The sequence below is a fragment of the Strix aluco genome, chromosome 7, assembly GCF_031877795.1.
Source record: "Strix aluco isolate bStrAlu1 chromosome 7, bStrAlu1.hap1, whole genome shotgun sequence".
NCBI lineage: Eukaryota > Metazoa > Chordata > Aves > Strigiformes > Strigidae > Strix > Strix aluco.
Window position 1 is genome coordinate 37,923,362 of NC_133937.1, and position 21,450 is coordinate 37,944,811.

A 21,450-nucleotide genomic window follows, 5' to 3' on the forward strand; every position below is an offset into this window, starting at 1 on the left:
AAATACTCCAACAACCACTTTTAAATTTTCCACCTATTTCTTACAGGATGATAGTCAATATTACAGGAGATCGTCTACTTTCACACCCCCAAGTGACACTTTGTCTTGGACACTGTAACTGGCACCACATGGAGTGGGAGGGGACGGAAGAGTTATGGCACCAGCCTGTGTCCCCTGGCTCTTTCTCTGGCCAGAGAAGACCTCCAGAAAGCAAAGCATTTAATGGAACATAACCCTTTCCTAAAAATAGTATAAACTTAAGCTCTGTTTCAAATTGGGACTGACAAGATCAGTTCAGTAGAATTTAGGATAAAAGGAGAAGACCTGGTAATTAAACAAAAACCCTGTTCACAGGACTGCAGATAACTTTGAGTAACCAGTGTATCCTTTCCCAATGCTATATGACTGTATTTTGGGCCGACAGAAAGGACAGGGGATCTAGCCCTAGATCGGGATCTCTTTATGTCTAAGTGCAGTAAGAAACAAGGAAAAATTAGATATTCTACATTAACCATCAGTCAGCTACTACAGAAAAGCTGGAGCACACTCTTACCTTCACAAATTCTGTCCAGTCGCTGCCGCTTGACTTTGTGTTTATCCACAAGTGCCATTCTTGACGGTATTTTGTAACTTTCTGATTCAAAAAGCAAAGCAGTCCCCCAGGAACTCAGGAAAACTCACAGGAATCGGCGTGCATACCGCCACTGTCGATCCTGCAGAGGAATGAAAGGATTCATTAGGATTTCCAGCACACTAGGTGAGATCTACCCGTCCCCAAGAGCAGAGCAGGCTTGTGAAAGGCCAGCGGTGAGTTTAGTGCTTCCAACCCCAGCGTCCCGGCGGTCACACATCTTATACTGCAAATCAAGCCTACAGCCCCTTTATCTTCCCTGCCATCAGAAAAAACAGCACTGTACACGAGAACTGCCGAAGCGCTGTATGGCCTTCCCAGTTTTATTTCTGCCTTAAAAATCTATTCCTAGCAGATAAAATCCATTAAGCTATTTTGTAGGCTCACAGACACTGAAAGATTATTAGAGAGTATATAAAAACGGAAAAGTAGCTTTTGCTCTTCCAGTACTTTCACTCACACAAACCACTTTCATGTCTTATTTAAGCCTTGCCTTGTAAAAGTCATCAATGGACCTTGAATCTGTAACTAGACCTTAGTACATATTCCAGCTGTCACCGCAGCCTGTCCTTACCTTCATGCTTGAAGGGCTAACATTAAACTTTGGGTGCCAGAGCCGCCGTTTCTAGCATACACACTTTTAAATGCTGATGAAATAAAGCAATCCATAAAGTGGTATGTGTGGCTGATTCATAAGAAATGCTCTACAAAGGGACAACAGCTGCAGGCTTTTCTGCATTTTGGTGACACAGAGAAAGCCCCTAAATGGATCTGCTCAGGTCTGATGCTTTTGTTCCTACAGAGAGCCAAAGGTTCGTTTAATCCCTGAACGCTCCGACCTGCGCTCAGACTGCAGACCCTGAACGTGCCGTTGTGGCACTTTTACCCAGCAGCTTTGTTGTAAAATCCAGGTACAAGTTTTTCAAAGCAAGTTCCACACAGTATTCATGAATCAAGACATACAACAAAAGACCTCATGCTGACAACTGAATTCAAACAATTCAGCACTACATGCACTAATTTTCTACTGAGTTATGCTACACTACCAGTGATCCAATATCCTCTTTTATATTTTAAGGTGAAGACAGATGACCTTGATAAGAGCTACAAACCTTCAGGGATGGATCCTGCTCAAGGGGCTCCTGACCCCCCTGCAGCCATCCACCATCCTTTTAAGCCCACTTAAAGGCACCAAAAGAGCAGAATTATTGGAAAGCTGTGATTTCTAGAAACAAAGCAAAACACCACCGTGTTTTCGGACGTCTCGCAAGGAAAGAAGGGGAAGAGGAAGGCAGGCATGAGCGCAAGCACAGCAAGAATCCCCTCCTGAGTGGCCACCTGTATCACGCTGCAAAAACTCAACCTCTCTGCTTACAAAGGACTAGAAAGGGTTAAAAAAAATAATTCTGAAAAGCCAGCAATAACCACAAAGTTGGTACCATTCATTCGAAGTGGCCCCCAAACAGCTCCTCCGTGGCAGGTGAATTTTCACACTGCATTATTAGCAAACAAAATTTTCACAGCAAACTAAAATACCGCTGGGTTCACGTAATCTAGGACATACAGAAAGAAGAACCAGGAAAATCCAAGCTGATGTCCAAAAGTTGACCTTGGGCAACGTCTGTAACCTTGATTTCTGCTTCCCCTTCTGTAGAGCAGCGATAGCGACACTCAACCCATCCTCTCCAAACACTTCAGGTTCTTCATAGTCACACAGTCCAGTCAGGCATTTCTACCCTGCATTTTATTCCTCTGGAACAGCTTATGGCTCTCCTAAAACCACGCCGGTGAAGCAATAACTTCCCAGAAAACAGTTAACAAATGCAATAGGCTAGGCAGAGCGTGTGAGGGGTAAAGGCTCTAACAAAGCCGCTGCATACCGAGATGACAATTTCATGGAGATTATTGTTATTATTATAAATGGTTATCAATTATGCATCACATTGATAGTTAATTTATAAAAGGAAAAGGGTTGTGTTGGTACAACTGAATTCTGACTAAGGGAAGATAGGCGATTTCCTGGTAGTTAATGGCCAATTTCCCAGCAGCGCAACTGCAGCATAATCTCTGAGATTTATAGCAATAATTAATTGATTTTTTTTAAACACAGGGATGCTAAAGAGCACGATTCCCACTCACATTAATAATTAATGCAACATTCTAAAAGGAGCAGAAAACTTCCATTCCAGAGGCAGAAGCTTGCTACAGTCAAAATATTTCTTACAACAAAAACTGTTAGTGTCGCTAAAGTCAGAGTAGCAAACAGCATTTCCACGATCAACATTTAAAAGCATACACGTGAATTTTTACCTCTATTACATCCCACTCCACTTTCATCGAGAAATGCCAGGTTATGAAGAAGTCATGTCAGGAGAGAAAAAGTTAGCGTTTTCCTCTCAAAATACTCAAATGGTTCATTATGTTGGGGCTGCAACTCTTTCCCCCTTCTCTTCCCAAACAAAATCAATATGCAAAGTGTATTTAATTTTGACAGAGTGCATTTTCTGATGGATGAATGCTTCCATTAAAGTTTTTTTTCTCCTGCCATCTCAGTTCCCTGCATTACTCCCTGGAGGAAAACTTTCTACAAAAGAAACTAATAACAATCAGAGAAATTACTGCTCATATTATCAGAATCCCACACAGCTTAATGCAATGCCCCTGAATGAACACCGTCCTAATGATGTTAACTATTCCATCTTTGCCTGACAGGTGTCCAGGATGATACCAACAGCAATAAAAGCCCAACTCAGAAGACTTGTTAAAAATGTGGCAGGAGCTGTCGAGCAGGATTTGGCAGGGATGGATAAAATGGAGAGAAGCAGATGTGTGGGGCACAGAAACAAGTGGATATTCCCCAGCCTTCATATGAAGCTGTAATTAAGAAAGCAGTTCCTCCATTTGTGGGATGGAGGATGCAATTAGTTGCGCACCCAACTTCAATCTATCCTCAATGATTTCTCCATCCAACCCAATCTCAAAACAATCGCAAGGCTAAATGTCCCCTGCAATAAAATAAATACAATCAGGCTAGGCAGAACAAAAATCATGGTCAGCAATTAAAATAGAAGAAAACCTCATTGTATAAGGAAATTTGAGAGAGAGAGAGGTGCACACACAAAAATTGTACTTCATCTTCAGCAAGATTAGGAAACAAGTGAAGTGATTTACATACAGTAATTGCATGGCCGTGTTAGCCTCCAACAGTGTCTTTCAAAATGTAAATTTTCTTCAAAACCCTCGGACGCGATGATAGCCCATCAATTATTTATTTATTTAAAGAAGGATCGTACTTAAATACAATGTTTTAGGAAAAAAAACCAATCCTGACATAACACATTTAAAAAGCTTCTTAATACTGCCCGTTAAATACCACAATCCATGAGCCAGAAAATGAGAGCAGAGAAAGCTGTATTAGGGCTTAATTTTCTTGCTTTTGATGGAAAACGAAAAGAGAGAAGAGGTGATTTTCCCAAATAAAATGCACTGTTAGACAAAAAAAGAGAAAGGTGACTTTACAAAGAATGTGTTGTCTTCTAAGCTCTTCTCCCAACTGTTCTATTATTTTTTCAGGGCATACTAGGAAGCACAGGAGCACAAACATGGGCAACATCTATTTTAGGGCATCCATCACAGGCACTGCCATCAAACCACGGTGGCACCCAGCAGGTGATTAGGAGCCTGTTGCCCGGACAAAACTGTGTCTCACCCACTCCCTCTCAGTGCCCAGCCCCGGGAAAGCGTCATGGTGTTCTCTACACCCCGTTTTGCGATGAGCTGAAGCCGACGCAAGCGCCCAGCCCCACCACAGGCCTTGGTAAGCGTCACAAAACCGCACCTGTGAGTCCTGCCCAAAATGCAGCTCATCGGCTGGGGTGCAGTAAAACAGCAATTGCTGCCTTTTGAGGTGTGAATGAGCAAGTGGTACAAATGCACCACTTCTGCCAATGAATACATGGTCGTAGGTTAAGTGGGACTCCTCTTTAACTTCAAATACGAGCATCTATCTACACAATCAAAAAATGCACATGCGCACTCCAAGACCCTTAGTGGAGCCAGAAACCTGTTGCTCACAATTTCCGACTACATTTTCTACCCTCTATGAAATATGGCATCAACAAAATGGAGATACCCTACCTCAGAAAACTCTTAGCTCCACGAACTGCAAAAGCTCCCATTTCCAAACAGCAAACGAAAACATCTGTCGTTTCTCACATCTAAACTGGGTTTCCACATGTACAACTCCTTAATTAAACAAGGGCAAATCCAGTCCAAATGTTTTGATGATACTGTCAGACGTTTCCTAGGCTCTCAAGAAAGGAGAGTTTCCCAGAGAGGGTTCTGTACTTGTGATCGCTGCAGGACATCAGCCCTCCCAGCTGGAAGCAGACCACGACACTCAAGTGGTCCGTAATCATGAAGTTAGTATCTGCAAATGCCAAGGGCAGCTCTCCCTGCCACCCTCTTTAGGTTAACGTACAGTTTTCCAAAGCTTGATCGCACTTGAATTGAGATTTCAATGCAGGAAGAGCCCTCAGAGCCATGGACTGTTTAAAGACCTGCGTTAGCATCACCGGCTGTTAACTATTCTGAACTAGCTGGCCATTGCCACGGCTGATCATTTCAGACATCGGCAGCCGCTGTGGGGAGGACAGGAGGGGCTGAGAAGCGGAGTTTGTGCAAGAAAGGAAACGCAGAGAGAAGAAAGAAGGAGACACACAGAGATAATGACAGGGGAGGGAAGCGGACAAAGGAGACAGTACAATGCAGGAGGAAGACTTTGTGAACACTGTGTCATCCTTCCTCCCTACACTGACGGCACATCCTTAAGTGCGATGCCCCTGCGCAGCCTCCATCACCTTCTCCTCTCTCTAAAGCCCTGGCATGACCGCAGGGGAGGAGGGAAGCACATCGCAGGGAAGGGATAAACACCACGATCCTTCTTGAGATCCTTTTTTTGGATGTTTTCATTTAAAGCATAATAAAACAACATGGGGAACTCGCAGTGTCAAGACACCATTAAGCCCGATAGCCCAGCAGGAACCAAAAAAGGATTAAACATTTATATGGGTAGTGAGACAAACATAGATTTTCATTAGCCAAAAAATAGGTTATTTTTTTTCTTTTTTTAAATGCCTGAGGCATGTAAACCATCATGCTTGGGAAGAGGAATCACACAGTTTCTGTGTGGCCAGGATTTGGACTTCTCCAGCTCCATTAAATGCTTTCAGCCATTCCATGGGAAATAGGATGCTAGGGAAGAGGGAGAAAAAAAAAAAAAAAAAAAAGAAAAGCTTTTTCTCAACTTCTGGGAGAGCTACCTTGGCTGTAAAGCACACCTCAGTGCCAGGCAGCTTGCATCTCCCCTCCATGGACCCTGAGCACCCTCAAAACAGTGAGGGCAGGACTCCTGCTACAAAACCACTGTTAATGAAGTTTAATGCTTTTCCCAGTTATTAGTATGATTCTGCTGCCGCAGAGCGTTCAGCAATGTTTTGCATTAAGGCCTCTCCGTGGGAACGACTGGATGACACCGTGGGTGGCAATAAGCATTATTTGCCTAGGTGACTTGCTTTTTTTTCAGCCCAGAAACCTAACGCCCCAAGTCTTGCCCCTCCACTGGTGCCTTCCCCCAAAAACTGCTGGGGAAAGTGCACTCAGTGGGTGCCACAGAGAAAGCAGGAACGCAGCAGGTTAAACGTGCTTCACAGAGAGCTGGCACTCCCACGTTAGCACCTGCTGATGGCAAATAAAGAGCTCTTCTGCTCTTCACCACACAGAAAAGGAGAATAACATGCTGTAGGAGTCTTGCGCTGAAGAACTGGTAACAATTTTGAGGAACTTGCTATTATATGAGTGAACAAAATGTACCATAACGGCATATGAGCCTGCACATCTGTTGCTAAATTAAACACGCTACATAATGATGCAGACCACATCTTAAAACGTTATGCAACAAGATACAGACTGTGCTAAAATAATAAGGCTTCAAAGATGACATAGAGGGCCTGATCCTGCGTTCCTTTCAGCCCTTGAAAGTCACGGCAAGTGTCCCTCATCAGTTCTACTCCATCAAAGCTACTTGTTGACTCAGTAAAAGAAGAATCACAATTATATACATATATATATGCCCTTCAAAGGAAAAAAAAAGACATATGGGTTTGTAGCATTTTTCCCTCCTCTCCATCTTAATGATGCATAAAGCATGGAAGAGGCTTTTGTTTGGATCTGCATTTTTTTTTTAAAGTCTCTTTAAGAATTGTATTTCAGGTTACAGACTGCGCTCCGGATCGGGTTCTTGGTAGTCAGAAAGATGTTATGAAGACCTACAGAAATGACAATATTCAAGTTGCCTCAATAGCCATGGTGCAGAAGAGAGGGCAGCAAGATACCCAAGGTTTTGCTCCTATTTTATTTTTCAACATTTTTTTCCCTGATTTTATTTTCTGACATTAGTGACTAGTTCTTGGTTTTAAGAAGATCCAGGCATGCTCCCTTGTCAGGTAGTAATAGCCCTCCTCAGACCCTCTGTGAGTTTTCAAGTAAAACTAGGAAATACCAGAACTGGCACTCCTTTCATTCCTAAAGCTAAAATACAAACAAGCAACCCAAACAGACAGCAAGAAAACTGCTTTAAAGAAAATAACTGTCATCTCTCTGTCTGGCATGAGATGTGAAGTCAGTCAATGCTCGGCTTATCCTGCACCAACAGCCTTCAGGGGCCTGGTGGTGGGCAAAACAATAACCAGGAGCTGAACCCAAATTATCCACTTAGCTTCGAGAGCGCCTAATCCATCTGCTAATTAATCACAGGCCTCCTTCAGTCTCTCTTATCTTGTTTTTCTAAGTATCTGACACTGATAACGCGCACACTGATATTGCTACAGCACATCACTGGCTGGGAAAGTACCCTTAGCTTCTCAAATAAAACAAGAGGAAATAATACATAAATACTCTTAACAGTCTCCAAAGGCCCCTGCTGTATTGAAAAATAAAATCTCATTCTACATTTTACCAGAACCCCTTAAATTATTGTTATTTATTTTCTCTAATTGCAAAGACTAATGCTGGAGTGAGGTGAACCTTTGCTGTTTGCACATCTGGATAACCAAAAGCTCTCCTCTACTCAAACCGTTATTTGCTCCTGTACGAAAATCAGCACAGCCAAATTAAAAACCCTGAGAAAAAAAAATGACTATTTGCTGGTTCGTCGGATGAGCTATGCAGTTACTTGTCCATTAGAGGGCATTTTATACTGCAGAGTGAAGCGCCAGCACACAGCTTGTGAAGAGCATCACTAACCCCCATCTGGAGCTGCTGGAGAACAGTCTCTGTCTACTCTCATTTAGTAATTGCCACTTTTCAACCTTTCCATATGCTGCATATAGATGAGCAAGCAAGAGCGAGAACAAGAGGAAAATAAGATGAAATAGCTAGAATAAAAAGTCCTGGTTAAATAAACACTTTGGTGCGCAGCTATTGTTGCTTCCAAGGTTTGGTTTTTGTTCAGTTCACTTCTCCCCCTCCATTAACTCCAACACAGAAAACTTCATCCTTTTTACTCTCACAAACAGCAGTTTATGGTTTAAGTTTTGAAAATTATTAATTGAAAAAGAACTATAAATCATGCCATGGCACCACTACCTGTCTCCAGAGCTAGAGGGGAGAGCTCATCTGTCTCCAGAGCTGAACAAAGGCAAATCCAGCCTCCTCACTGCCAAGAGGTAGGACATGGCCACTTACCTTCAGATGTCTCCTTCTAGTTACTACTATACTGCTAAATGTGAACTTAAACCGTTTTCAGCTTCTGCTGGCTAGGAAACCACACAAAGCCACCCACTTCCCTGCTTCGGTGGTTTCCCTCTCTCCATCTAAATACAAATCAAATTAGGAAAGAGACAGATATCTCACTATACATCTCCAAATATACGTATGTTTGTAATCAGGGTGGCCAAACTTCCTGAGTACGAGCTGCATACCAAAATCTTCATGTGGCCGAGAGCCACATCCTCCCAACCTCCGCACCCACCTCCTGCCACACATGCACCCCGCACCCCCCTGTAAAGCCTCACATTTCTCCCATCCCCATGACTCTGCACTACAGATCTGTCGAGCCCGTTTCCCTCGCTGGTCTCCGGCCGAAAGCGCAGGGCTGGCAGAAGCAGTGGCTGCATTTCGCAGCATACTAAAGCAGCACCCGGCACTCCTGCCTTCCAGGATTTGATTAAGCATCCACATGTAGTATATATTTCCATAATACTCACAAGTTACTCCTGAACTTCTCCTTAACAGAAAGTTCAAAACAGCAAGCGCAGCAACACAAAGACTACCAGGAAGACCCTGGGTATCAACGCTTTCCTTCAGGTGCCCAAGCTAAAGGGCCAACACCAAAACCAAGACCACTTGTCTTTGAAACTCTTTCAAGTCCTTAGCTTTGTGTCACTCCTAAATAAAAGAAATAATAAAAGAAGCAACTAGATGAGTGCATCCTTAGAAGCAAGCACATGGGACACTTGGGGCATACAGCAGTTCCTTCCTCCGCGCCGTCTCTGCCTGGCAGCCTGCCTGCAGCGGCACCCCACTCCTGCAGCAGCACCCACCTCGTATCCTGAGTTGTAACCAGGTGCTGCTGCATCAGCAGGTTGATGTGAGACAAGAACATGATGGCACCCTCATCCCAGCCAGCACAGCCCACCTACAGACTTACAGGACGTACAACTGAAGCATCTCCAAGCCTGGAATACTACCCTTCACTCCTAATTTCTTAATTCTTCCATAATCAGGATCAGACAATGAAATCTGACATGAAGCCCCAAGCGGCTCCAGCGATGAGCAGCGACACAGGACGTTCTCCTCAGGCCCTGTCCCACAGCAACCAAACATTGTGGAAGGTACCTTGGCGGCCTCAGCCCAGTTCCTCAGGGGACGCATGCCCATATCCCAGGAAAGATCACAGCAGCACACACCAGCCTGCACCTCCATGACCTGGTTGAGGCTGGAGGAGAAACCGTAAGCAGGGCTGGGCAGGAGACTCCACCCTTCACTCAGGATGGATCTAGCTCACCTGAGGAGCAGAGGTGAAGCCCCTCATGCCCCAGCTGCACCCAATCAAGAGATTCAGCACACCAAACGCCCCCATACAGAACAAAATCCCTGTGTTTCTCATTATATCACAGACATCTCAAGCTTTTTTTCTGTCAGATCTCCCAGAGCCTGTCCTGAGAGCTCTGACTGGACTGGGAATAGTGGGAAGGAGCAATGACACTCTTCTATCTCCAGGGAATCTTCGGAGTTACAATTTGCCCTTATCTTAGTGCTTATATTTACAAGCCACTCTTACATAAAAAGTCCTCATCTGCATTGACTTATTTAGCAACATGAAGTAAAATAGCCTGAAGCTATTCATGTTGCTTAACGTAGGTTTTTTTTTTTTTTTTTTTATGTAGATGATGCTCTGTGTAAAGGAATATTCAAAGGGGAAAACTGTGTTTTGTTTGTAACACTTATTACTATCACTGAAGAAAATATGTTCTAACAAGTCTCCGAAGGGGGAAATACATGTAATACCTTTAACAGCTCAGCTAATTCATCTTCTACTGCCCAACTGCTGGCAAAATCTCAAATGGAAAGTCTCAGAATGGAAATGTGGAAAACCCCATTTCTTGTGGTCCGAGATCTGTTCCCACTATACAATCTCTTTCCATCGGAGTGAGTCCTGTTTGTTTTCAGCACATAGCAGCTTTACTCTACATAAAAAAAAAAAAAAAAAAAAAAAGGAGTTCAAGAGTTCAAGGCTATGTCTCCATTCAGGCGTACACCCACAATGCAAACCGGTCTCCATCCTGTGCTGAAGGCATTCCTCTCCTCACCACCTACCTACAAAAGGGCCTTGTCTGAGGGAAATGAGAAATGAAGGAAGGAGCAGGATGCTAAGAATGGCGGAGGGGAAAAGAACCCAGCCAGGTGTTGGGGCATCGAGGGCCAAGAAGGCCTTGGATCAAGAAACAGATCAGGAGTGAGGATGAAGGGTGGCTTTTGGAGGAAGCCAGGGTCTGGGGAGCCCCGGGGGGCCCTCCTGCCCTTTGGGCTCTCCTCATGCAAAACCCATGCTCCCCACAATACTGATCTCCACGGGGTCAGGCACACGCACAGTCAGGATGGAAACGTGTGAGTGCTTCCGTGAAGTCCCAGAGGAAAGAGCTTGTTGGGATGCGGGGCAGCTCTGGGACAGCTCAACTGCGAAATGCTGCCTTCTCCTCACTCCTCCCGACCCTCCATCACCGTCTCTCCCTCCGCATCTTGCCTCTGCGGCTCTGGCAGTATCGCTCACGTGGTTTAATTTCCAGAGGAGCGAAAGGAGAGGGAAGGAGGGAGCCTAGTGAGCGGAGAGAGGTTTAGATAACAGTAATAAATAAGATGAAATAATTTTCCCGCCACTAACCCTTAGAGGTAAGTCAGAGTATCCTCTGCAACCACCACAGGTTTGCATAATCTACACATCTTTCTTATAAGCCTTGCCAGCTTGCTGTAGCAAGGCTATTTTGGGATTTAACAACACTCAGGTTATTGACCTAAATTTATACAGGCTCATCTGGAGCCATAACGGTCCATTGTGTGCCGAGGCCTGCTCGGGATGCCTTAATACACAGATTATTGATGCAATGAGCTGTGACGGCTCCTATAGAGCTGTTATGGTTTATTGTAGCAACACCTACTCGGGGTCCCTTTAACGTGCAGATCGGTGACACAATAGACAGAAACGGCCACTACTTGGGGATGCATTATCCCACGGATCACTGACATGATAGACCGCAGTGGCTTCAGCCTTCTGCCTTGATGCAGGCGAACACGCCGAATTCCCAGCTTCCCAAATCCTGGGGAGCTGCGGGTGGACAGCCGAGAGGTGCGGGGTCCGGTGCTGCGGGGACGCTGCCCCCCTACCCACCCAAACCTGTGGGCTCTGAAAGGTGACATTTGCAGGAAGCAATTTGTGACTGAAAATAAGGTTTTATAATGAAAGCCCCGGCGGGACCAAACTTTTAGCAAGAACAGCCATAGGCCTGCATTATAGATCAAGGCTAAAATCCTGTATGAGAAATACATGGAAATTAGCCAGAAAAAAATCAGCATCCAATTTTCAGCATAAAAAAAGGAAAGGAAAACATTTTATGTTCCAAGAGAATGCGAAGAAAGCAAGCGCAACAGGAAAGTGCACAAATATCTACATTTCTCCCTTCTGTTCCTCTTGAAGAACAAAATAATCTTAAGAGGCTGAGAGCTAAGCACGGTTTAAAGAAAGTCCCTTGTGTAGGGAGACCTCAGGCTGAGAAAAGGAAAATTAAAACATTAACACTAACCAAGTGTTCGCAGCCTCCTCACAAACACCAGCAAACAGTTCAAAAAGCTGCAGCTGGCTTTCCACTATCGCGTGCATCTTCCCCACCATTTACCAGGAGCTTTTTTTAACATCGGTGACACTTCACATTCAAAACTGCAGTTAAAAATAGACTGTTGGTCCTCCCGTTTTTAACCCTGCAAATTCCCTCTCCTCCCTTCCGCCTCCCCACATACCCGCTGGTCTCTCCCCCTCTCCTTCTGCCTCGCCATGAGCTGTGGGGTGATGGTGGGGAGAGGTGGGGGGGCTGCCCAGCTGCAAGCCCGGGGTCCCCCCACTGCTGCCCCAGGACCTCATCCGCCCCTGGGAGCATCCCTCTCATTTCTTCCCAAAGCTGGGAGCAGGCTTTCTTTGCAGGAATGAAGGCAGTGGGTCTGTTCTGTATCTTGATTTCCCTTCCCACCTGCTTTTGCAGATGACATAAGTCTGGGGCTTTTAAAAAAAGCACCCGACACTAATGTTTTCTCTATGGCCTTAAACCCTGCAATCAGCAGCTCTACTGGGAACGTAGAGAAAGAAATTCCTTTGTTATCCTGTAGCTACTTAAATGCTGAACCTTTAAAACCTCCTCGGGAAATAGGCCTGGTGAACGGCTGCTGCTACTACAAGGAGCCCTGCACAAGAGAGACTCGAAAATCAATATCCTTCACCCAACTTATCAAATTTACTGAGGACATTTATACAGTATAATTAAATAGAAAAGAGATACAAATACAGAAGAGTATTTGCACGGCACTGCATAGCAATTGCATTATCTCTGGAACAGAGGACACTTTGACAAAAAGGAGGGAAAACACCATATATCAACCAAAGAAACTGCAAGGACCATGGGGAAGGTCTCTGCTCTCATTGCTCCCAGGGAATGTTTAACACTTAAGCAAAGACAGCCGCAGAATATACATCAGCATGTGTACCTACGGTATTTCTGCAGGTCCTGTTCAGTCAGCCAAAACGATGCCATCAGAATCACACTGGTGATGAATATGGCCCAAAACACTCAGTCGCCTCTCAGACTCGTGTAGGGTCTCCCAACACATGTTGGGGCACTTCCCCCTTGCTGGTGTGGAAGCAAAGCAGACACTATTATGTTGCTTTTCAGCATATGAATGTACCAAGTAAAATCGATTTTGCCCAGTAATCCACTTGGTACGTCAGTGATGTTTTCCACAACCAGCAGCCGTCTCTGCAGACTCACAAGATAAAATCTTCTGTGCAAGGTTAAACCTGGGAAAGGCTGACTGCCAGCACAGGGCAAACTAAAACACCGCAGAAAAGACAAACTAGATTATGTGGCTATTTGTTAAACAATTCTTCTCACAAGGGTTGTGTTACAAGCGTGCTTTGTGAATGCTCCTTGCTTTCAGGTAGAGCCAAAGGAGCTGGCTCCTCACTCAAAGTCCCTACAAGCAGCACACTGCTGTAGATGTGACATCTCTCTTGCCACCCTGACCTTAAAATTCAGAATAGCCCAGTGTGGTGCTGGACACACGCTCAGGTCCGAGTGCTGGTGAGCAAAAGCTGGGTGTGTTTGCAAAAGATGCCCAACTGCAGGCTTTCTTTTGCTTTAGGCTCAAAGGTTTGAGCTTCACCGTTCCCTACAATTAGGCATTGCCTAATTACACTGACCAATCAAAAATAATATACAAGATGGGCAGGATTCCTACCCCTCAGATAGGGATGTTTGGGACAACCAACCTGCCGGGGAAGATGTTAGCAGGTAACTTGCAAGAGGGACCGAAGGGGGGCTGACAGAGGCCGTGCACCACCGGAGTAGGGGCAGGTCGTGCCCTGCATCACTCCCACCTGCCCCAACTGCCCCAGAAGCAGAGGTGTGACCTCTCAGCAACATCCATGGCGGCTCCTTCCCCGCATGCTGCTCCCCCACTGCCAGGCGCCATGGGCAGAGGGGAAATCTCAGCCATCCACTCTGCAACACACTCATGGGGAAGAGTGAGTATCAGGTTAAAGGCTTCTTTGTTGCCTCTCCTGTGGCTTGATTTGCTAACGTGAATCACACTCCACTCTATTTTGAGCAATCCTTCTATTAAAGATGCCTGTGAGTCATTTTCTCTAAACTTGAAACTATAAAAATGGTAATGTTTGGGTAATACTCAGGAATTTTTAAGATTTTGCATACTTCTCTTTTTAATTGAACAGGAAAAGGAGGGTAACCTGACACACACAAAGAACTTTTTTTCCCTTATTTGTCCTGCACAGACCCACTGCTCTTGGATAGAAACCACAACTCACGGAGCAAAACTTCTGAACATCTTCCACTAAATACATATGGAGAGTACTAAAAGAACAAATACAAAACAAAATATTTCTTTAGGGAAAGGCCAAAAACTCAACAAGTGACAACCTGGAAATCTGTATCAACCTACGTTCAGCATGGTATTAAAAAAAGAAGTCTATAAAGGCAATTGCATGAACTTTAAATTAACATACATCCTTTTCCAGACGGCATAACTCAATAACTGAAAATCATACTGGTATTTATTCGTATTTCCAATGTCCCCCACCTGAAAGCAGAAGACCAAAGGATTTGCTCTCCAAACTGAACGTCACTGACTGAGGAACACGAGCTGTGCACCACGCAGCACAGCAAATAAACTGGCCTGCAAGCACCACAGTTGTGCTTTTTTCTTTCCAGACATGGAGATACCTCGCTCTGCTTGATGACATCAGATGAGACACTACTGCAATGCCAACTTTGGAAAAAGACTCTTCACCAACAGGTAAAGGTCTCAAACGAACTCATGGCACGTGCACCAGTCTGCCTCCATGCTTCTCCCCTCCATTACCTCACTGCAGAGCTCGTTCCCATGGTCTCCATGCAAGACTGGCAGAAGAAAGCAGGTTCTGGCCAGCAGAGCCAGCAGAGAAACTTCCTTTAGCTGTCTTCTGGATGAACTAGGTGTCTCTGATATTCCTGGACACACAAGTCATGCTCAGACTTGCACGTCCCTTGGCCCAATGAAAATTAAAAGGTGGCAGGAACGAGGAAGCTTTACTGCTCATTCCCACCACATCTGCTTCCTGAACTGCTTCAATTCCTGCACAGATCCCCACTCAGAACCATCTACAGTGGAAGATCTAGAGATGCAGTAGGGTAGACTGTGTGACAAAAAAGCAACATCCAGGTGATCTCCAAGCAGAGCAGCCTGGGATGGAGCTGAGATCACTGACTCCCTTGGGCAGGACCAAGACCCACAGGGCAGCAGAGGAGGAGGCACCAGCTGGTGCTGGGATGGCTCCAGCAGCACAGTCAGTGCTGAAGGGAAACCACACTGATGAAAGCTTCAGCTTCGGCACTTCCAACCTTTTACTTTTTGAGCTTGGAGGTGACTCCAAGACTCCTTTCATTCTGGTCAACCACCACAAACAGGGATAAGGGTGATGGACTTACTGCTTTAGCTGTCAGGTTGCAATTCCAACCTGTGTGAGGACTGCTAGGGAAAATATTATAAAGGGAAACTCACTTCCCCCAGGCTGCCTGATAGAGCCCATCAGAGGAAACATCTGCCATCCTCCACAGAGGACAAAAATGAGGAGGAAGTGGTTGGTCCATCCAGAGAAAAGAAAGACAGAAACATTAAAGGCACATGGGTCCTGACCAAGGCAGGAGACCCACTTCTGCAGGCAGGTCTCAGCAAAACAGATTAAAAAAGCAGTTTTATAGACTGCCGAGTATGAAAACGGCAGCAGCCCACTTGATGAGGTCAGGGACTGAAGTGGCCTATGGTACTTGTAAGAGAAAACATCTGTTCGTGTTAAAAGGTCAGCAGGAAATGAATGCTATTTACTTCGTCCTTATTGGTTAGGCCACTGCTCCTCGAAAGAGAACCACACATGGCTTAACTTAGCAGTGTTCACAAAACGACGAAAGCCCCGCGGCAGCTGTCCCACTGACTGCCCACCTTCAAGGCCCCTCAGTGCACCCAGGAACCCCCCGAGGGATCCTTGGGAGAGGGCCGAGGGTGCTCTTCCCCCCAGGGAGCCTCCCACTGGTTCCCTCCCTCCTCATGGGCTTCGGGGTGGGGGGGAAAAAATCCTTCGTGCTGCCTCAGGAACAAGCAGTTAAAACAAATCCGTCAACATAAAAGCGAAAAAACAAGAAGTTTCTTCTGAAAAACAGGAAGCGTTAGGTACATAGCAGCTTAAAATAGCGCCTGCTTGATTTGTTGACAAAACATGGGTCCCAAAGGGTTGCGCCTTTTCATAGTTTTATATTTTTCTCGCGGTCAGGCGGGCTCACCTCCACGGCTGCCCAGTGGCTCGCAGTGGGCTGGCACTGCTTCCCACCACCACTCTGCCAGCTGGGCCGGGCCAAGAAAGTCGATGGCAGCGGGTCTGGCCACGCTTCCTGTGCGCGGCGCGGGGGCTCCCACAGGAAACCCTGACAGAGAACAACCACCAGTGCGAATCGGGGCTTGCTTGAATAAACACAGGGAATATCTAAGGCTGGTACTCCCTTGCTAAAACTCAGCCTGAAGTTTAAAGTGTGTAGGAAAGCCGCTTCAAACTTTCCCTCGCTGGCTCCCCAACTGCCTCTTTACACGTAGGAAAGCACAGCATTGGCCAGGCTAGGGACACCTAAGGACAAGCTTAAAATGATAAGGCTCTGATCCCCAGCCCTGTGTTGACAAAAAGTTCACAACCAAGAAATTACAGGCCAGCGCTTTCTGCAGAACAGAGGAGGGAGGAAATTTTACGCTCCAGCTTTCCGCCGAGGTTGTGTGACATTTTCCTCTTGCTCAGTAACTCCCCGGTTTGGGCTCTGCCTCTCCTTCCCCACAATGCACCCTGCCCTCCTGATTCAGTCTGCAGAGGTGGAAAGTGGCAGCTTTTTTTGTCTTAATTAAAAAAAGCCCACACAATAAAACAAGAACACCACTTTCAGATGATCTAATGTAGACTAAAACGACCACACTGAAAAGCAGGTCGAGATACTACCCCTTTCCACAAACTTTGGTCTACAGACCAAGGCTGCCCGTGAGTCCTGCCTGCCTGCCTTCTCCTCACACCACGCAACACACCACACCAGATGCGAAGGGGCCCCTATCGTGAATAGCTAATTACTGGACCACATTAAATTATTACTCAAATTAAGATTTGTGGGTTTTCCCCTAGCCTAACAATATGCCTTTGACAGCAGCATTGCAAATACACTAGAGCAGGAGCAGCAGTCTAGCTCCATGTGCAATTAGGCCAGCATGTGGATCTTATTGCTCCTAAGGACTCTTATTTGATTTCCTGCACCACCAACTGGTGAGAAGTTTTCAAGTCTAAATACAGAAGAATTAGATCACTCTTTGGGGTGGTCGCATCTGGGGTTGGAAAACCAGATGGAGCGCGTTTTTCCGAGTCCTTTGTAATTGAACCAGCACACAAAGTTGCTAGGAAGCAGGCAAACACAATCACCGCTTTGGGGCAGCCGGCAGCAGAGTCGGTGCCGTGTCTGCCAACACTTGTAGACACCATCTTAAGTGCTAGCAGGGAAGAATGGTCTCACGGGCTGGGGTTTATAAAATACCGTCATGAACCTACTGCAAGCATGCAGGAGCTGTGTGACTTCTGAACATAAACACCTGCACCCACGGTCTTCTCATGGTGCCACCCAAAGAACCTGGGAGATGGATGATTTCTTCAGTTCTCTAAAAATGCACAGCTCGCAAGAGTAGGCTGTGCAACTGGGGAAAGAAGGGGAGAGAGAGGTGGAGGAGGAGGGAGCAATTAAGGAAGCTTCGGCATTTCAAAACACGGAGAACCAACCAGGTACAGAGATGGCCACCACGCAGGCCATCGTGTCGTGCTGGCTGGACGGAGGCTGTGATGGGATAAAGCCGCTGCTGGTGTGGACAGCCATCACCTTCACGGACAGCTACGGCAGCCACTGAAGGGGTTTGCTTCTGGCAAGGCCGTATTGCAGGGCTTTGGGAGAGCCTCGTACCTGCAAGTGTCTGCCCTGGCTCTGCATGCAGCCTCAGATAAACCCATGGCTCACGCCCTGAGTGGGGACCGAGCTATGAATGCTTCCCCTCCTGTGGACCAGGGAGGTGCATCTGACAGAGCACAGGATGGTCAGAAATCCTTCCTACTCAAACCATGCTTTGTCGACTGGGATGAAGCGGTTTTAATCAAAGTTTGGCCAGCAGCATTGCATACACAGAGATATACGGCCTAATAGGACACATAAATCCATATCTCTGCAGCTGCCTGGGACCTGTCTGGGAATCCACATCTCCGCTCCATCCAACAAGATGAACAACAACTTGCATCTCTCCACCATTCCCAGCAGGGCGAACGGAGAAAAAGAGCTGAAGGAGCCCATCCAAATTTCCTGTTGCAGCCTGCATTTCATTTCAGCCATCCCATACGTCTCAGCTCGGCAGTGTCCTGCCCTGCTTGGCTCTCTGGAGCGATGGCTGCAGGAAGGTGGAAGCCTACCACTGTGCTGGAGAGCAGCGTCTGCTGCTTGTGAGTCCTTGGCACTTCTTCACGTCTCTCCTCTGCGTGGGGGCAGGAGTCTGGTGGTCCAGCAGCTGCTCTGAATACCCATGTCAGCCCCGAGCTGGGGGGTGTTTCTTCCCTAGAGCCAAACAGTATTGGCATGGACTGCTCCAAAACAGCACAGACTTTGCCAGGGAATGGCTGCTTTAGAGACAGAAAAGGCAACTATTTTCCCTGGTGCTTAACCATGTGCTGGGTTTAAAAACCTGTGGGTTTAAAAACCTCCTTATCAGCAGCTAACACAGAGCACAGCTCCCCAAGATGCAGGAAGAGTACCGAAACCCCACTTTCCTTTCCTGCTTTTTTTCCCCCCTCCTTGGAACTCAGAACATGCGATAATAAATCCACAAGTCAAACCATAACAATGAGGCGAAGAGAAATTTTTCCACCAAGTGCTGAGTTCTCAACTGGAGGAGCACTGGCAACTGCCCGCGCAGCACCCCTTGGGCATGGATGGCGAGGGAGGGCTGCGCCTGCTCCTCCAACAAAATATCCCCAAAGCACGGCCACTTGAAAATTAATTAGAAATTCAAGCCTAAGCAGAACACCTTTAAATATTTGTTCGGGATTTTTTCAGAAGGAAGCAACAAGTAGAAAAACAAATACATGTCCAGAGTCAGCACTTCACGACTCAGAAGAATACATAAATGATTCATTCTTATGAACATGGCCTGCATATAAACATTCACCTCGAAAATAATCCTGCATGCAATACTGAATCAGAAGAGCAAGGAGGATGGTGAGGAGATCAGAGAGCTTACCACTTACCAGTAGAAAGAAGAGGCAATGGGTAGCGAGGGAGCTATCAAGAAAGGAGGCCCTGTAGAGAAATTCCCCTTGAAAAGCACACACAAGCACCTGGTTCTGCTGTTTTATCAGTTTTTTGTTTTCCAGACAGCCCACAGGTTTTGTGCACAAAACCACAGTAATTTTGCTGTAGATTTTTCTTTTTGAAAATTGAGAATTGTTGGCATTTTGAATTGGTGTTTGAGGAGCACTCTGCTTTTTAAAGGGTATTATTTTATAGGCATTTTAATCTTAGAAAAATTAAGAGAGTATTTTCTTTTGGAGCCAAAAAGCTGACACCTTTGGTGTTGCATTTTTCACATCCAATGCTATGTTGGCTAGGTTTTTTCTTCTCAAGCTGGTTTTAGCCGGGCCAGCCTTCCTTTCTGCATCTGCATTTCTGCTGCCTGAATATCTCTGGTTATAAAGCAAGATACACAGCTACACTAGCCCAACTTTTCCAACTGTGGCTACAATGAACTCCTCCACTGCCCTGGAGCATCTGGAGCCACTGGGATTTTTGAAATAACATGATGAAATATCTGGGTGACTACACGGCCAATTTTAAGCAGCCAATTTGAAATTTCTGGTTGGTAGCGCACCAAGGGAGTGCAAGGTTCGAAAGCTGGCCATCACACAGCGTGTTTCACAATGAATTCAGACTGTTTTTCTAACCCAGCTGTCTTGTTTAAAAACCAATGCAACCCTCCAAGGTATACAAATAATTAATTTCAACCCAAGCTCTAAGCAGCAGCTCCCAAACTTTCTTTCCTGGCTGCGACCTCATTTTACAGACCAGTAACTCCGTGCAACCCCAAACAGCAGAATAAATATTGGACAAAATGAAATTTCTGTCAGGCTCACGACCTCGTTCATAACTCCCCCGAACCTCATTTTGGGGCCATCACCTCACTCTGGGAACTGACACAGCTGTAACACAAATGATGTTCGAAGCGCAGACCCACCTACAGACACAGAGCCAGCGGTGCTCATGGAGACATCAATGGCTCCAAGGTCATAGATGGGAGACCAACACCCGAAATACAGGGCTCAGGACCTACGTGCACCTTCCTCGCTCATCCTCTGGGGTCCTGGTCTTACCTTACAGACCTCTGTGTCACGCAGCAGTGGCAAGAAGGATGCCTCAAGACAAAACCCTCATTTATCTCATGGGCTCAACAACATCTGTGGAGTTTTACCCGGCAATGCCCAAACCCATCCTGCAGCCCAGCTCTCTTCAGCCAGTTTCACAAACAGCAAAAACCAAAATGTGCATGTTACTTAACAGCATCATAAATAAATTCCCTTCAAATTACCTCCCTTGGTATTTTTTACTGCTACAAGACAAATTTTAGCTTTAGGGGAACTATGCTGCTTTTTGTACACTGCTGAGGATGCAGTCAGTGTTACAGACATAAATTATGAAGTCAAATGACCTGCTACCACCATGTAAATCTGGTACCAGGAGCTAAGATTAGAATTAAGGCAATTTCGGTTCCCAGATCAGATCCTATACAATTACAGCCTTGCAGCCAAGTGTACAAATGGGACCTTTCTAGGCTGGGTATCAGAGACCAGAAAAGTGAAAACAAACAACTGGAATCACTTCAGAAACATTTATCTCCTCGTTGCTGGCTCCAAGTTCATGATTTTGGCATCATCCCCGATGGTGGGGACTTGCACAATAAAAAAGGCAACCAGCAAGTTCATGCAGAAGAGAGGAGGGTAAAGCGAGACAGATCCTGGGGACAGATTATTTTTTGCCATCTGCTGTCTTTCTGACATATATTTTAAAAGATGAGAAACCCCCAAAATGGTTCAACTGGCAGGTTGGATTGTGAGCTGGAGCAGCGCGTCTGTAACGCCTGCAAAGTGACATTCTCTCCATGCACACACTGCTCACCAGGTCTGCAACCTGAACGCGGAATATTAGGATATTCCCATGCACGTGCAGAAAACCAAGGGTAAAAATTTAGTCCTTTGGCTCCCTATTGCCGTTAAAATTAATTGCCACATAAAATTGCTGATTCCTACCAAATGAAGCTATACAATTTATCAACTCAAGGATAGAGCAAACTCACTAGTGGTTTAAATACATTACCTGAGTTATTACTAAATTTTGCAC

General features: G+C 45.8%; 1 protein-coding gene across 5 annotated transcripts in view; it reads right to left on the reverse strand.

Moving 5' to 3' along the window:
- Positions 1-21,450, reverse strand: part of CTBP2 (C-terminal binding protein 2) — a 143,621-nt gene that overhangs the window by 63,600 nt on the left and 58,571 nt on the right. For 2 of the 5 annotated variants that reach the window (XM_074831498.1, XM_074831500.1), the window contains exon 2: positions 554-713. In XM_074831498.1, coding sequence (XP_074687599.1) covers positions 554-611 — 58 coding nt within the window. In that variant the 5' untranslated portion in view covers positions 612-713. Of the gene's footprint in view, positions 1-553; positions 714-10,198; positions 10,482-14,830; positions 15,370-17,801; positions 17,822-21,450 lie in introns of those variants that run through there. The other 3 variants (XM_074831502.1, XM_074831499.1, XM_074831501.1) reach the window with 3 other exon arrangements.